At 44.0% G+C, this 16001-nt stretch overlaps 1 protein-coding gene across 1 annotated transcript in view; it reads right to left on the reverse strand.

The window, feature by feature from the left end:
• Nucleotides 1-16001, reverse strand: part of FOXP2 (forkhead box P2) — a 1080393-nt gene that overhangs the window by 345265 nt on the left and 719127 nt on the right. The window contains 1 exon segment of the mRNA XM_029617020.1: nt 392-410. Coding sequence (XP_029472880.1) covers nt 392-410 — 19 coding nt within the window.

A 16001-nucleotide genomic window follows, 5' to 3' on the forward strand; every position in this document is an offset into this window, starting at 1 on the left:
GATGACCCGGCTCACCAGACCATCGCTGGATCTGCCTTGCTCAACCTTCAGCAAGGTAACAAGCCACTTAAAGACTCTGATAATGGATTTAAGACTCTAGCATCTGAACTGCATTGGGACACTGGATGTTTACGTGCCATATTCATGGAGGGTCTCAACTCTTGCATAAAGGATGAATTATTGGCTCATGATTGCCTGATACCCTTGAGTCTCTGATGGAACTGTCGGGGAGAATTGACCGCTGTATCCGCGATCGTACTCAGAAGGCTAAGAGTCCACGAAAGTCTACAGTGGGGGCCAACCATCCTAAACCTGTGCCTGTTGCTTCCAGCTTACCGTCTGCACCCCTAGAGGAGGAAGAGCCTATGCAACTAGGCCGCAGCCCTTTGACCTCTAGGGAGAGATGTTATCTTTAGCGCATGGGGTTGTGCATGTATTGTGGCCAATCGGGTCACGCCGTCCAAACCTGTCCCATTTGTCCGTGAAACTGACAGGCCTGGGATCTGCAGGAGGACTTCTCCTCGGCCTCACCTCTCCAACGCCTCCATTATCATTACCAGTATCTCTGCTTTGTGGAGGTCTCGAATTTCAGACTATCGCGCTCATTGACTCCGGTGCCGGAGGTAATTTTATTCTGAAACGCTTGGTTGAACATCTACGGATTCCTACCACATCAATAGCTATCCATCCACAGAGAACCACTTCCCGGGGAAGTTTCATTGATCACCCAGGCCATCGGCCTGCGCACTGGAGCTCTACACTCAGAATCCATTTCCTTCTTAGTATTGGAAAAGGCCATGCATCTGGTGGTATTGTGGCTGCCGTGGCTTCAAGACCATATGCCACAATTTAATTGGGCTACCTTGGAACTGTCCCGGTGGGGACCTGACTGTCATGGTCAGTGTCTTGCTGAAGTTTCACTGCTCATCTGTATGCCCACTACCCCATCATTACCTGGCTTACCTCCACAATACGCCTCCTTCCAGGTTGGAAGCAAGCAGCTGATATTCTTCCACCACACAGAGAGTTCGACTGCCATATATCTGAAGCCAAATTCAGAACCTCCCAAAGGAAGAGTCTACCCTCTTTCAGTAGCTGAGACTAAAGCTATATCTACCTACATACAAGAAAATCTACAAAAGGGATTTATCAGACCTTCCAAATCACCTGCTGGTGCAGGCTTCTTCTTCATTAGGAAAAGGATGGCACCTTACGCCCCTGCATCGACTACAGGAGTCTGAATGAAATCACCATCAAGGACAGGTACCCCCTGCCTTTAATATTAGAACTGTTTGAGAGGCTCCAAGGTGCCAAAATATTCTCCAAATTAGACTTAAAAGGAGCTTACAACTTGGTGCGTATTCGAGAAGGAGACAAATGGCAGACTGCTTTTAACACCCGTGATGGACACTTTGAATACCTCGTCATGCCCTTCAGTTTAAGTAACGCACCTGCAGTCTTTCAAAATATGATGAATGACATCTTATGGGTCTTACTGTATCAATCATCGTAGTATATCTCGATGATATACTGATCTTTTCTCAAGATCTGCAAAGTCATCAGGAGGATGTAAAAAAATTCCTAAGACGTTTGTGTGAGTACCACCTTTATGCTAAGCTTGAGAACTGTGAGTTTCACAAAGAAGCTGTACCCTTCCTGGGATACATGGTCTCTAAGAATGGTTTTCAAATGGACCCCAAGAAACTTGAGAGTATCCGGGACTAGCCTCAACCCACAGGCATGAAGGCATTGCGATGCTTCTAGGGATTCACCAATTACTACCGATCCTTTATTAAAAACTACTCATCATTGACAGTCCCTCTAACTGCTATGACCAAGAAGGGAGCCAACCCTGCCAATTGGTCTCCAGAAGCCATCTCAGCCTTCCTGACGCTCAAAGAGTCTTTCCAAAAGAAGCTGTGTCTCCGCCATCCTGACCCACACTGTCCTTTCATCGTGGAAGTCGACGCATCCGACGTTGGTGTGGGGGCGGTTTTAAGTCAGTACAGTGAATCCAATCCTTGCTCCCTCTTTTCTAGGCAATTCTCACCTGCTGAGAGAAATTAGGGGATAGGAGACAAGGAGCTTCTTGCAATCAAGCTAGCTTTTGAAGAGTGGCGTCCTTGGCTAGAAGGTGCACAACATCAAATAGTGGTATACACTGATCATAAAAATCTAGAGTACCTTCGACATGCTCAACGGCTCAACCAGCGTCAAGCCAGATGGGGTCTGTTTTTTAACAGGTTCGACTTCCTTCTGAAGTACCATCCAGGAGAGAAGAACACTCGGGTTGACGCCCTATCACAATTCTTCTCACCTCAAGATGTGCCAGATGAACCCCATCATATCATCGATCTGAAAAGGGTGGTCCTCGCAGCCACCCACACGGTAACTGCCGGGAAGATGGTAGTGGCCAGAAGTTTAAGAAAAAAACTGTTGAAGTGGGCACACAATTCCCGTCTGGCAGGCCATCCAGGACAGAGTTGAACCCTAGCTATGTTGCAAAGATACTATTAATGGCCAACTATGAAGAAGGATGTACAAGCGTACGTGGGTTCCTGCACTGTCTGTGTCAAGCAAAAGCCGCCACCCAGGCATCTGTGGGGTCTATTACAGCCTCTACCATCACCAGATGAACCATGGACCCATATCGCTATTGATTTTGTAGTAGAACTGCCATCATCCAGCGGCAATAACACCATATGGGTTACGGTCGACCGTTTCTCTAAAATGGCACACTTTGTAGCATTACCAGGATTACCCTCTGCTACTGAGTTAGCAAAACTCTTCATTAAACACATCTTCCGTCTTCATGGGATGCCTAAACATATCCTATCTGACAGGGGAGTGCAATTTACTGCAAGGTTTTGGAGAGCATTATGTCAAAAATTTGACATCGCCTTGCACTTAACCTCTGCCTACTATCCTCAGACTGAGAGGATGAATAGAACACTGAAAAATTATGCGATCTTACGTCAACTCTAGACAGAATGACTGGGCTGAACTACTGCCTTGGGCAGAATTTGCCATCAATTCACATCCTGCTTCTTCAACGGGGTCTTCCCCTTTCCAGCTTGTCTACGAGAGACAACATTTACCTCTGCTGCCAATTCCATTGTCAGTAGCCTCTCCTGCTGCCCAGGCTACCACAGCAGAATTATCCCAACTTTGGAGGCAGACAAAGGAGCTTCTCCTCAAAGCAGGACAAAAGGCAAAGAGAAGCTATGATGCACATCATCAAAAGGCATCCCAGTTTTAGCCTGGAGACAAGGTTAGGTTAAGCACCAAGTACCTTCAACTTAAGCTTCCTTCTGCAAGATTTGAGCCTCGCTTTGTGGGACCCTTCGCTATCCTATGGCGATTAGGAAATCTAACATACAGTCTCAAACTGCCTCCATCAATGAAGATACACAATGCATTTCATGTATCTATACTAAAGCCAGTGTTACTCTCCGAGTGCTCCAGAAAAGACCCAGAGCCTACCAGCCTGGATACAGAAGATGACATTGAATATGCCGTTGACGACATCCTTGATGTACATAAAAGAGGCAAAACTTGGGAGTATCTCATCTCTTGGGAGAACTACGGCCCAGAGGAAAATTCCTAGGAATCACTGGCCAATATTACAGACAAAGAGATGGTACGTCAATTCCACCTGGCATACCCACGCAAGCCCAGACCACTTGGAAGAGGTCTTGGAGGGGGCCCTTTGAAGGGGAGTACTTTTGTGTCAGTCGGTCGCAGACGGCTGTGACCGCTCTGCCTTACCTCTTTTTCTCCTCTTTCACTCTCCTTGGGCAAGATGGCTGCCTCCGGTGCCGAGTGCCGAGACTCTCGGCATTTCCAAACGAGCATGGGTGTCCCAGTCCACCATGCTCACTCCCGTGGCCACCTAGGGGCGAGCGCGCACCTCTCTGATGCTCAAATACACGTCATGGCGGGAACCTCAGGGGCAGCCCCACCGCATGACGTCAGTACCTCCGGGTATAACAAGCCTCCACTTCCGCTACCACCTTGAGTTAGCAAGGACTTCGGTTTAGCTACTCTGACCGCTCTAAGCTGCATGCTTAGATGCTGCTATCACTCCAAGGGCCTCGCTCCAGCAGAAGCTCTAGACACCCGCTCCTCGGGGGTCTTTCTCTCTCTCTACCTTTCAGGATCTCGGACTATCGGGTACTCGCTCCTCGAGGGCCCACCAGCCATCATATCCTGCACCACGGATCTTTGCTCCCATCATACTACCATCAGGAAGACGCCTTCATTCTGTGGGTACCTCTATGATCCGGTACTCCAGCTCTACCCACCAGTCGTGGCGTTACCCGCACTGCGGGCTCCTGCTAATCATGACCATCTGGTTGAGACTACACTACTCAGCCTGTTGAACGTGCTGGCACATCGTGGATCAGTGCCTTGCCTTCCTGCTTCACCATCTACCTACAGCAGTACAGTAAATATCCATACTCTGTCTGCTATCTGAGTTCAGCCTATCACAGTCGTTCCCCATGGGGCCCCTCCCCATGGGCGGAGTCATCTCCATTGAGACCAAGGGACCACAATGCCACAAACACAACACTGATCTTTCAAAGACTGACTGATATACTAATACTGTACAAGAATTACAACATAAGATATCCCATCATGAGGAACTTTGTCAAATGCCTTCTGAAAATCCAAATACACCACATCTACTGGTCCACCTTTGTCCACATGTTTGTCACTCCATTGAGAGGAGAGGATCACCTTGCTGATGGTTGAAAGGAATCAGTAAGTTTTGCTTGGGAATTTTTTTTTTTAAGTATTGGGGAGAAGCTAACTATTGAGGTATATTATTTATTGTGTTTGTGCTTTTAATAGTCAGTAAGCAACGAATAAAGAGAACTTAGAGTGTTTGTTTTTAAATAGTCAGTCAGTAAGGCTAGGTTGAGAGAACATAGTACAAATCTCATCTTTGTGTGAGTTTCCTCATGCCGAAGGACATCAGATCTTCACAAGAGTGTACTGTTCTGTTCGTACATCTCACTCTGCATGTCAAAGTGGCCCCTAACCTCTACACTACTACCTAAACCTCACCTCGAGTTACTAGGTGGGCCTCTTACAGTAGCATAAATAGCTGCTTACTATGGTGCCATCCCCAGAGTCTCTCTCTCTCATATCTCAGGGCCCTCCTCCAATCCTTCCCCAGCTTAACAATGCCCAAATCGCAATTTGTGTTATGGGCATATCACACAGCTTAATGCCAATGAAAAAGGTGTAGTTATTGTCAGCGTTAAAACTGTGCGATATGGCTTCGCAAAGTGCAAAGCCAGTCCACTTTTCCAAAAATCCTGGTCCGCTTTAAAAAATTAGCATTGCACCATGCGTTATGGTGCTTTTTGCATGCATTAAGGCATTTTTTGCATGCAAAAATGCCTTAACGCATGCGAAAAGGCCATAACGCACGTTGGAAAATAACCCCCTTGGTTAGCTTCTGTAATTTCTCTTAGCATTTCACTGTCTGTCTCATCATTTTAGCCAGGTGGACGGTAGTATACTCTCATCACTATACTCTTCCCCAACACATAAGGGATTCCTACCCATATAGATTCAATTGTGCATTTAGTCTCTTGTAGGATCTTTATCTTATTGAACTTTATGTCATCCAGGACATAAAGCGCCACCCCCCGCCACCAAGTTGCTCCCCTCTATCATTGAGGCAATATAATTTGTACCATAGTAAAGCACTATCCCATTGGTTTTCCTCTTTCTACCATGTCTCTGGGGGACATAATTATTGTAAACAAATTTTACTATTAAAAAGTTTATTTTACAGAGGGACAACCAAATATTGTTATTTCACTCAATAGTTCTTTCTTTCTCCTTCTTTCAGTTCAGTCAGACCACTGCTGTGATCTTAGCCCCATGAGCCTTCATTTTCAATTACCCAGAGATTTTTTTCTTCTATTTTAATAGGCCCTGTCTTCCACTATTACTAGGTCTGGTCATTGCACAATGATTCTAAGGACAAAAGCCATGCACCTAGGTTCCTTCCAGAGCTCTGTATCATGGGCTCTAACCACTAGGTGTTATCCTTTCTGCTGAGCATGAAACCTCCTCGTGGGCCCCAAATGTTATTTATTGCACAACTTTTAAGTTGGCCATGTATGACAGGGGCATACAGATATCCATTAAGACAATCCTGCAGGCAATAAAAGGCCAAGATGGCTGGGAAACTAGCAAATGCAGGCTCATAGGAGAATTTAAAAATACAACAAATCTCTCTCAATCTATACTGGTAAATTCATGTTATAGTCTGAAAACTGAATAATTTTTCACATTATTACTGAGAACAATTATTATTTCTATTTAAACTCTATTCCTAATTTTTCACAACAGAGAGAACAGTATTACTCTATTGACCAAGAGGATACATGGAAGAATCATCTTAGTGAGTCCCACCACTGTTACATTATATACCAGATCCTGTATTACAGTGAGGAATCAATCTAGAGTAGTGCCCCCTGTCATCAATTCCAAGACTAGCTGCTCCATGAAGCAGTCATTTATGGCATTTAGAAAACTACTGCCCTCGCATGTCCTAATGAGATGTTTACCCAATATATTGAGGTAACTAAAATCTCCCAATATTATTATGTTGCCTATTTTGTTAGCTTTCTTAATTTCTGTAAACATTTCACTGACTGTCTCTTCATCCTAGTCAAGTAGATGGCAGTAGGCTCCCCACTACTATACTCTTCCGGATCACACATGAGATTTCTATCAATAGAGATTCCATATTATATTTTGTCTTCTGCAGGACTATTATTCTATTTGACTCTATGCCATCTTTAACATACAGCATCATTATCCTACAAATTTTACCTTGCCAATTATTTTGATATCATTTGTACCTTGGTATCACAGTGACCCATTGGTTATCGTCCTTTAACCAGGTCTCTGTTATGCCTATTATGTCTACATTTTTGTTCAGAGCATACATTCCAACTCTTCAGTCTTATTCTTTAGGCTTTTTACATTTGCATAAAAACAATTCAAAGTAATTTTATTAATTGCAATCACAAGCTGCCAAGCAGTAGAAATGGATAGCCTGGGATCATTTATCTCTGCTGCTCTTTATTTAAATTTATCTCAGCTATGTCTGCCTTTATCAGAACCTCTTTATTCCTTGTTATGCTAGAAACTTCCTTGTTATGCTAGAATCCTCTGAAGATATCTCATTCAGAACCATGTGCTCCTATTGGCTTTCCCCCACAGTTTAGTTTAAAAGCTGCTCTGTCTCCATTTTAAACAAACCCAAATGCTGGTACAACATTTAAAAAGGAGATAGAGCAGCTTTTAAACTACATAATGGGGAAAATCGACCACCTAGATCTAATCATCACTGCAATGTAGGATCTGGTGCAAGAAATAACAGTTGCGGGGTCATTTGGGAATAGTAATCATAATGCAATCAAATTTAATACAATCTCTGAGTAAATTTTAAAAGGAGTTATGCACATAAAATTAACATATCTGTGCATAAGTAACTTGTATTTGCATACATGCTATTTTATAAATATCAAAAGTATGCACCCAGTATTGGTTTCACGTGCACCTGTAACTGTGCAAAAAAGGGGAGGTCTATGGGAATTATTGGGCATGGCAAAATGTTTGCTTGTAAGTTGCTATTTTATAAGAGATAGCAAAATTGCTTACCTGTAATAGGTGTTATACCAGGACAGCAGGATATATATAGTCCTCACATATGGGTGACATCACCAGATGGAGCCCTATCGCGGAAAATTTTCTGTCAAAGTTTCTAGAAACTTTTGACTGGCACACTGAGCCAACTGAGCTTGCCCAGCATGCCCTGATCCCTCGAGTCACAGGGATCTCCCTTCAGTTTCATTTGTAGCAATAAGCTTTAGCACAAATAAAATAACAAAATGTTTCAGACCCAACTCCGCGGGGTGGCGGGTGGGTTTCGTGAGGACTATATCCTGCTGTCCTGGGATAACACCTATTACAGGTAAGCAATTTTGCTTTATCCCAGGACAAGCAGGATATAGTCCTCACATATGGGTGATTAGCAAGCAACAGGCTGACTGGTATGAAGATTGGACCAACAGCGCACAACTTGTCCAACAGGCACAACAACTGGAGAACTGTTGGCTAAAATTGAAGAAACATATATTATCGTGTTATGCTAGGTTAACCACAGGTATTTTCACTGATAGATTCACAAATAATATACCCATGTTTACATTTTAAATATTTCAAATTTTATTCCTTATATTATTTAAAACACTATTATATCAAAACATTCATACCTCATTCATTCATTTAAACATCATACAATATACAATATTTTAAAATTGACAATACATCACTATTTCACTTTAACATCCAGCTCATAAATGTTACAGAAATATTGCAACAATCCCTAATTACAATGTAAACAATTTATTTCACAGACACTTTTGTAACAAGTATTACTATTCCTTAGTGTTCCCTAAACTTATCCTATTTCATGTGGCTTTCAATTAACTCCTTATTAAACAGATATCCCTTTTTAACCTTATTTCACAGATGTCCCTTCAATATTAATTCCTTTTTAGACAGATGTCCCTTATTAACCTCATTTAACAAATGTCCTGACAGGAAGCTCCTGTTTCACCCGTTGGTTTCTTCAGGGGATTTATTCTTATATTCACATCCAACGACTTCCAAATAATGTCTTCTTAGACATACAACTCCACTTCCAAATCAAAGTTTATTGGGGAACCTTAAATCAAAAATGTTACATTAAAAAACATCATTTCACCCATCATCTAGCTATTAACATGTATTCCATAGATAAATATCGACCCTCCTAAATGAGACTCAAATCAATTTTAATTAAACTTCACCCTTGTCATTGTTACTATCGTCATCACACTCACCTATATTTCAATCCTTACATAGTAACTTCCATTTCCAATTCCTCTTTTTCAATTATTCATTTCATTATTGCCATCTCCTTACTTTTTTCACTACATCAATTCAAAAATAAAATGCCATTTACAAACAATTCATTAACCAACTCTGTTGTATATTATTCCCTATTTTGTTAGTGTACTAACCTGAAGCCATTCCGTATTATATACACTCTACTCACATATTCATACCAAAAATTGTTTTTGCCGAACCACTATCTGAAAAGAATATAAAAGATCACAACACTACCACCAACCATCATTACAAACCCACACCTTAAATTTCTTTTTCAAAAGGGTACTGCTTACCTTTCCTACCACTTACAACAGAAACCGCAACGGCTTACCCTCCTTCCATCGGCGAAACAACGCCGCGACTGCGCACAACTCACCCACTTTCTATCATTTTTTAAATATCCCCGCGTCATTACGTCAGCTTAGTGTTTCCCGCCCCTAACATCGCGATTAAACAACTTTTTCTGTGATCCCTTCATTTATCACATCTATTCGCTTCTAATATGCCATGATCACTTATAGAAAAATACTCCATTCTATTTCCTGATTCAACCCCCCTGGCTCCACTGTTCCCCATCTATATATAAATCGCTGTTCCTTTTGTGTTAATATCCTCGAAACATTTCCTCCTCTCCTTAATGTCAATTGGTACAGTACACAAAATGTCATTTCTTCTACTTTATGTCCCTTCTTATACCAATGATTGACCAACGGTGTTGCGGTCCCGGTCGCCAGGCTAGCGACCGGGTCCTTACCTTTCTGCCGGCTCCCCCGGGGCTGCCGCGATCCGCCGCGTCTGGGGCCTGTAGGGCCGCATGGCAGCGTCTCCCTCCACGTGGAGACGCCGCCGAAGGCCGAGCCTGACTCCTCCCACTGCCTGGGCACGCGCGCGCGCGAGGAGGGGGCTCTTAAAGGTCCAGCACCCGGAAGTGCTGAAACGCCCCGTTCCTGACGTCAGACGCTGGCTGGCTATTTAAACCAGCGTCTGACTGCCTTACCTTGCCTTTGCAACGTGGTCGCTCCTTGAGTGGTTAGTTGCCTTGTTCCTGCTTGTTCCAGCCGTGCCTTGCTTCCAGCTCTGGTTCCTGCTTGTTCCAGCCGTGCCGTGCTTCCAGCTCTGGTTCCTGCTTGTTCCAGCCGTGCCTTGCTTCCAGCTCTGGTTCCTGCTTGTTCCAGCCGTGCCTTGCTTCCAGCTCTGGTCCCTGCTTGTTCCAGCCGTGCCTTGCTTCCAGCTCAGGTTCCAGCTCGTTCCTGCTGCGCCTTGACTCCAGCTCCGACTTCACGATTCTCCTTGCCTTCAGCCAGCCACGACCCTCGGACTTCTTCACGATTCTCCTTGCCTTCAGCCAGCCACGACCCTCGGACTTCTTCACGATTCTCCTTGCCTTCAGCCAGCCACGATCCTCGGACTTCTTCACGATTCTCCTTGCCTTCAGCCAGCCACGATCCTCGGACTTCTTCACGATTCTCCTTACCCTCAGCCAGCTGCGATCCTCGGATTTCTTCATGATTCTCCTAAGTCCCAGCGACTCGGACCCCTACGGGCCCCTCCTGGGGGGGTCTCGGGTTTCCAGGGTGAAGACGTCATCCTTCAGCTCCAGCTAAGCTCCGCCTCCCGGCTCATTACCAACTGTGGACGTCGTCCATATCAGCCGGCCCAAGGGTCCACTATTGACTTTCTTCACAACATAACAAACGGGGCTTTATCTTTCCTAATTCGAATATTGCTAATATGCTCCAATATTCTTACTTTAATAACTCTTTTTGTCTGTCCAATGTAAAACAAACCACAGGGGCAAATGATCATATATATCATTTGAGCCAATTTACAGTTAAAATTTCTTGGCAAATAATATATTTCCCCTGTGGAAGGAATATGTATATATTTCACTTGTTGTACATATGGACAAATCGTGCAACCTTCAGAAGCGTGCTGCCCCCTATTTTCTTGATCTTCACTTTGAGTAGGCAGTACTGAAGAGGTCAACATATCCCTCAAAGATCTATTTTTCCGAAATGCAAAAATTGGCAATTCTCGAAACACCCCTTCATCCTGTAGTACTGACCAACATTGGTTCACAATGGATTTAATATTGAATCCCAAATGGGAAAATAGAAGGGTATACACCACCCTAGTCAATGGATCCTTTCTTCTTGTGATCAACAGATTGTCTCTATTGGCGTATAACGCTCGCTTAAATGCCCTCTTAATAACTTTTCTTGTATATCCCCTTTCCAAAAATCTTACTGTCATCTCCTGTGATCTTTCTCTAAACTCATCCACAGTTGTACACAGACGTCTCAATCGCAAAAATTGCCCCACTGGTATATTTTCCTATAATCGTTTTGGATGGAAGCTTGAGAATTCTAAGGTTGTATTTCTATCCGTTTGTTTTCTATAGATTGTGGTACATAATTTTTCAGCAACTTTATAGACTCTCATATCCAGAAAAGATACACTTTGCCTATCCCCTTTAAATTCAAACTGTAAATTACTATCCTTTGAGTTAATCCAAACCTTCAACTCTTCTAGTCTTTGATCCGTTCCTTTAAATATAAAGAAAACATCATCAATAAATCTCTTCCAAGTGACTATTTCATTCCAAAATTGAGATTGATATATGTTGGCATTTTCAAATGCTGCTACATAAAATTGAGGAAGCCTGAAATCACAGCAGGTTGGATGTGGAAGGAGTTGGGGTTATACTGGAAACAAGTTCTTTAAGACAGATTGTCTGTAAGCTGAATCTTGTCGTCCTTTCTTGTCCAAACAATAATGTGCTGCAAAGGTGTGAAGAGAACTCCATGTTGCAGCTTTACAAATGTCAGCAATTGGTACTGAACGATAGTGCGCTACTGAGGTTGACATTGCTCTGACTGAGTGTGCCTTTACTCGTCCGTGGAGGGAAAGGCCTACTTTTTCATAACAAAACTCTATACAATTTGCTAGCCTGTTGGAGAGAGTTTGTTTGTCCACTGCCTTACCCGGATTGTTTTTATCAAAAGAAACAAAGAGCTGGGTGGATTTCCTATGGGCTGCAGTGCAGTCTAGATAATACGCAAGTGCATATTTACAGTCTAAGGTGTGTAAGACCCTCTCCCCATGGTGAGAATGAGGTCTTGGGAAGAATGTGGACAAGACTATGGACTGATTCAAATGGAAATCCGTAACTACCTTAGGAAGGAATTTAGGGTGAGAACGGAGAACCACTCGGTCATATAAAAATCTTGTGTATGGTGAGTATGTGACAAGTGCTTGTAACTCACTAACCCGCCTAGCAGAGGTAATAGCTACTAGGAAGAGAACTTTCCAGGTAAGAAATTTTACATCACAGGAATCAATGGATTCAAAAGGAGAACACATGAATCTTGTTAGTACTACATTAAGGTCCCATTCTGTGACTGGAGGTTGTAAAAGGGGTTTTAGTTGAAATAAACCTCTCAAAAACCTATGGATTAGGGGCTGTCCTGATATAGGGGCATCCCCTATTCCCTTGTGGTATGCTGAGATAGCACTCAAATGTACCCTGACCGAGGAAGTCTGGAGACCAGAGTCTGAAAGGTACCAGAGGTAGTCTAATAAAGATGACATGGGGCAGGAAAAAGGGTAAATACTTTTTTGTGTGCACCATGTGGCAAATCTTTTCCACTTACAGCGATAGGATTTTTGTGTGGAAGGCTTTCGTGAAGCTACAAGCACTTGAGAGACATTAGCTGAAAGATTGAGTGGTTGTAGGATCAAGCTTTCAACATCCAGGCTGTGAGGGATACGGTTTGAAGGTTGGGATGGCGCAACCTGCCCTGATCTTGAGTTATGAGTGTGGGTGCTGAGCCCAGGCAAATGGGTTGTCTGATCAAGAGGTCGAGAAGTATGGGAAACTACACTTGTTGAGGCCAATAAGGGGCTATGAATATCATTGACCCCTTGTCCTGTTGTAGCTTCATTAGAGTCTTTGTTATGAGTGGTATCAGAGGATACGCGTACAGGAGGCCTGAGGTCCAAGGGCAAGCAAAGGCGTCTGTGGCTAACTGGTTTCTCTGCTTGTGGAGGGAGCAGAATATGTCCACTTTGTGATTCAGTTGGGAGGCAAAGAGGTCTATTGTTGGTTAACCCCAATGTTGAAAGATCCTGGTTGTTATCTCTGGATCCAGGGACCACTCGTGGGGATGAAACTGACGACTGAGGCGATCCGCAAGTACGTTGTGTATACCTGCTAGATAAGTGGCCTGGAGAAACATGGAATGTGTTAGGGCCCAATCCCAAATCTGTGTGGCTTCTTTGCAGAGGAGATAAGAGACCGTTCCTGCTTGTTTGTTCAGGTACCACATGGCAACTATGTGGTCCATTTGTATGAGAACAGTCTTGTGTGCAAGGCAGTCCTTGAACGCATATAGAGCATAACGTATAGCTCGAAGCTCTAGGAAGTTTATTTGAAATGTTGCTTCGAGTTTTGACCAAGTCCCTTGAGTCTGAAGATTGTCTACATGAGCTTCCCAACCTAAGGTTGATGCATCTTTAGTTAAGGTCACTTGAGGGACTGGTTGCTGTAATGGTAGACCTGTTAGCAAGTTGTTCATGTTCGTCCACCAGAGGAGCGATGAACATAACTGGTGGGTTATGTGAATTGGAGACAACAGTGGTTGAATGGCTTGGAACCACTGTGATCTCAAAGTCCATTGTGTTACTCTCAAGACTAATCTGGCCATAGGGATGACCTGAACCATAGAAGCCATGTGACCTAGCAGAATGAGGAACTGATGGGCAGTTGCTGTTCGGCTTGTGCGCAGAGAGCTCGCAAAAGTGGACAGAGTATCTGCGCGGTCCTTTGGGAGGAAGGCCTTGGATACGGTTGTGTTCAATTCTGCTCTGATGAATTATGGAGTGCGAGATAGTAGAAGATGGGATTTTCTTTAATTGATTAGAAATCCCAATGAGTGGAGCAGATTGATTGTGCGTTTGAGGGAGTCGAGAGATCCTTGCCTTGATTGACTCTTGATGAGCCAGTCATCAAGATATGGGAATACATGTATGCTTTCCTTGCGTAGATGGGCCGCTGTCACAGATAGGCATTTTGTGAACACTCTTGGTGCTGAGGCAAGACCGAATGGCAGCACCCAGTACTGAAAATGTTTGTGACCCACTAGGAAACGAAGGAACTTGTGATGAGGGGGAAATATTGGAATGTGAACGTAAGCATCTTGAAGATCCAGAGAACAGAGCCAATCTCCTGTTTGAAGTAGGGGAAGCATGGTGCCTAAGGATACCATCCTGAACTTTTCCTTCCATAGAAATTTGTTGAGTTTTCGAAGGTCTAAGATGGGTCGTAAACCTGTTTTCTTTGGAATGAGGAAATAGCAGGAGTAGAATCCTCTGACCTGCTGAGGACGGGGAACTGGTTCCATGGCCCTGGCATTCAGGAGGGTGGATAATTCTTTTTGCAGAATTGAGGAATGATTTTGTGGTACCCAAAACGAGCTTGGTTGGGTGTTGTTTGGTACTTTGAGAAAGTCCAGATGTTAACCTTGAGATATGATGGAGAGCACCCATTGATCGGAGGTGATGTGCACCCAATTGGGGCAAAAATCTGAGATCCGACCTCCTACAGGAAGGTTTGGGGTCGGATTGGTGGAGGGGCTGCTGTCCTCTGGCAGGATTTCAAAATCCTGATGCAGGGCCTGTCTCAGGAGGAGGTTGGGTCCTAGGGGCTCTTGGTTGTCTGGCTTGGCCCCTCTGGGCTATTCTGGATGGCCTGCCATGGGGTGCTGGGGGATAGTATCTCCGTGGTCTATAATAGGTCTTTCTAGATTCTTTTCTGGCTGGTTGACGTGCAGAAGACTGTGACTCTGGTGGAACAGAAGAGAGTTGATGTAAAGTCTCTGAATGTTCTTTCAGCTGTGCTACAGCATCCCATATTTTCTCTCCAAAGAGATTGTCTCCTGCACAAGGAAGGTCTGCCAATTTTTCCTGAATTTATAAACTAAGGTCCGAAGCTTTCAGCCAGGCCCATCTACGAGCACTGATTCCTGTTGCAGCCATTCTGGACAATGTTTTGATACTGTCATAGGCTGCACGGACCTCATGTTTCCCAGCTTCTAGGCCTTTATAAATGATATTATTGAAGGAATCTTGGAACTGTTGAGGAAGTGAATCAGACAGCTCTTGCATCTGCTTCCACAAATTGCGCTGATACTGAGTCATATATAACTGATATGATGCAATTCTAGAAACCAGCATGGACCCTTGAAACATTTTTCAGCCAAGGCTGTCCAGAAACCTTTGATCTTTCTCAGGAGGCGTAGATGAGTGTGGTCAGATTTTCTTCAATTTCCTTTGGGCCGACTCTACCAGAACAGTCTGGTGTGGAAGCTGGGTTTTCTGAAAACCTGGAATATGTTGCACCAAGTAAGTGGCATCAGTCCGCTTGTTTACTGGTGGTATGGTACAAGGGTGTACCAGTCTCTGCACATGAAGTACTCATGGACCTCCAGTCTGTGCTGGAGATCCATGAGTATTTCATGTACAGAGATTGCCCAAACTTCTTTAGGAGGATCCACAAATTTTAAAACCTCTATGTTTTTTTGTCTGGTGTCTTCTGTCGCTAACTGAAAAGGAATGGTATCAGCCATCTCTCTTACAAAGTTGGAAAAAGAGAGGTCCTCTGGAGGGGACTTTCTCTTCTCTTCTGGAGGGGATGGATCCGATAAAATATCCTCCGATAAGGTATCGGTGTCTCCTTCATCCCAGGTGTCCGAAGAAGGTCGTCGAGGAGGAGTGGAGTGAAGGTGGGATGGTGGCATTGAAGGCACTGATGGTTTCATTGGTGGCATCGATGGAAAAAATGGAGAAAAGGAAGGTCTCGGATGTGATATGCCCGATGGTCATGGTATTGGTTCAGGCATCGGTAAACTCTTCGAGACATCATCGTCGCTAGGACTGGGAAGCAGGGTCTTTGATCCTAGTGGTAAAGGTTGAACCAGAATGGCACCGAGAAGAGCATCTAGCTTGGTGAGTATCGGCACTAATAGTGTCAAATC

Source organism: Rhinatrema bivittatum, chromosome 9, assembly GCF_901001135.1.
Source record: "Rhinatrema bivittatum chromosome 9, aRhiBiv1.1, whole genome shotgun sequence".
Taxonomy (NCBI): domain Eukaryota; kingdom Metazoa; phylum Chordata; class Amphibia; order Gymnophiona; family Rhinatrematidae; genus Rhinatrema; species Rhinatrema bivittatum.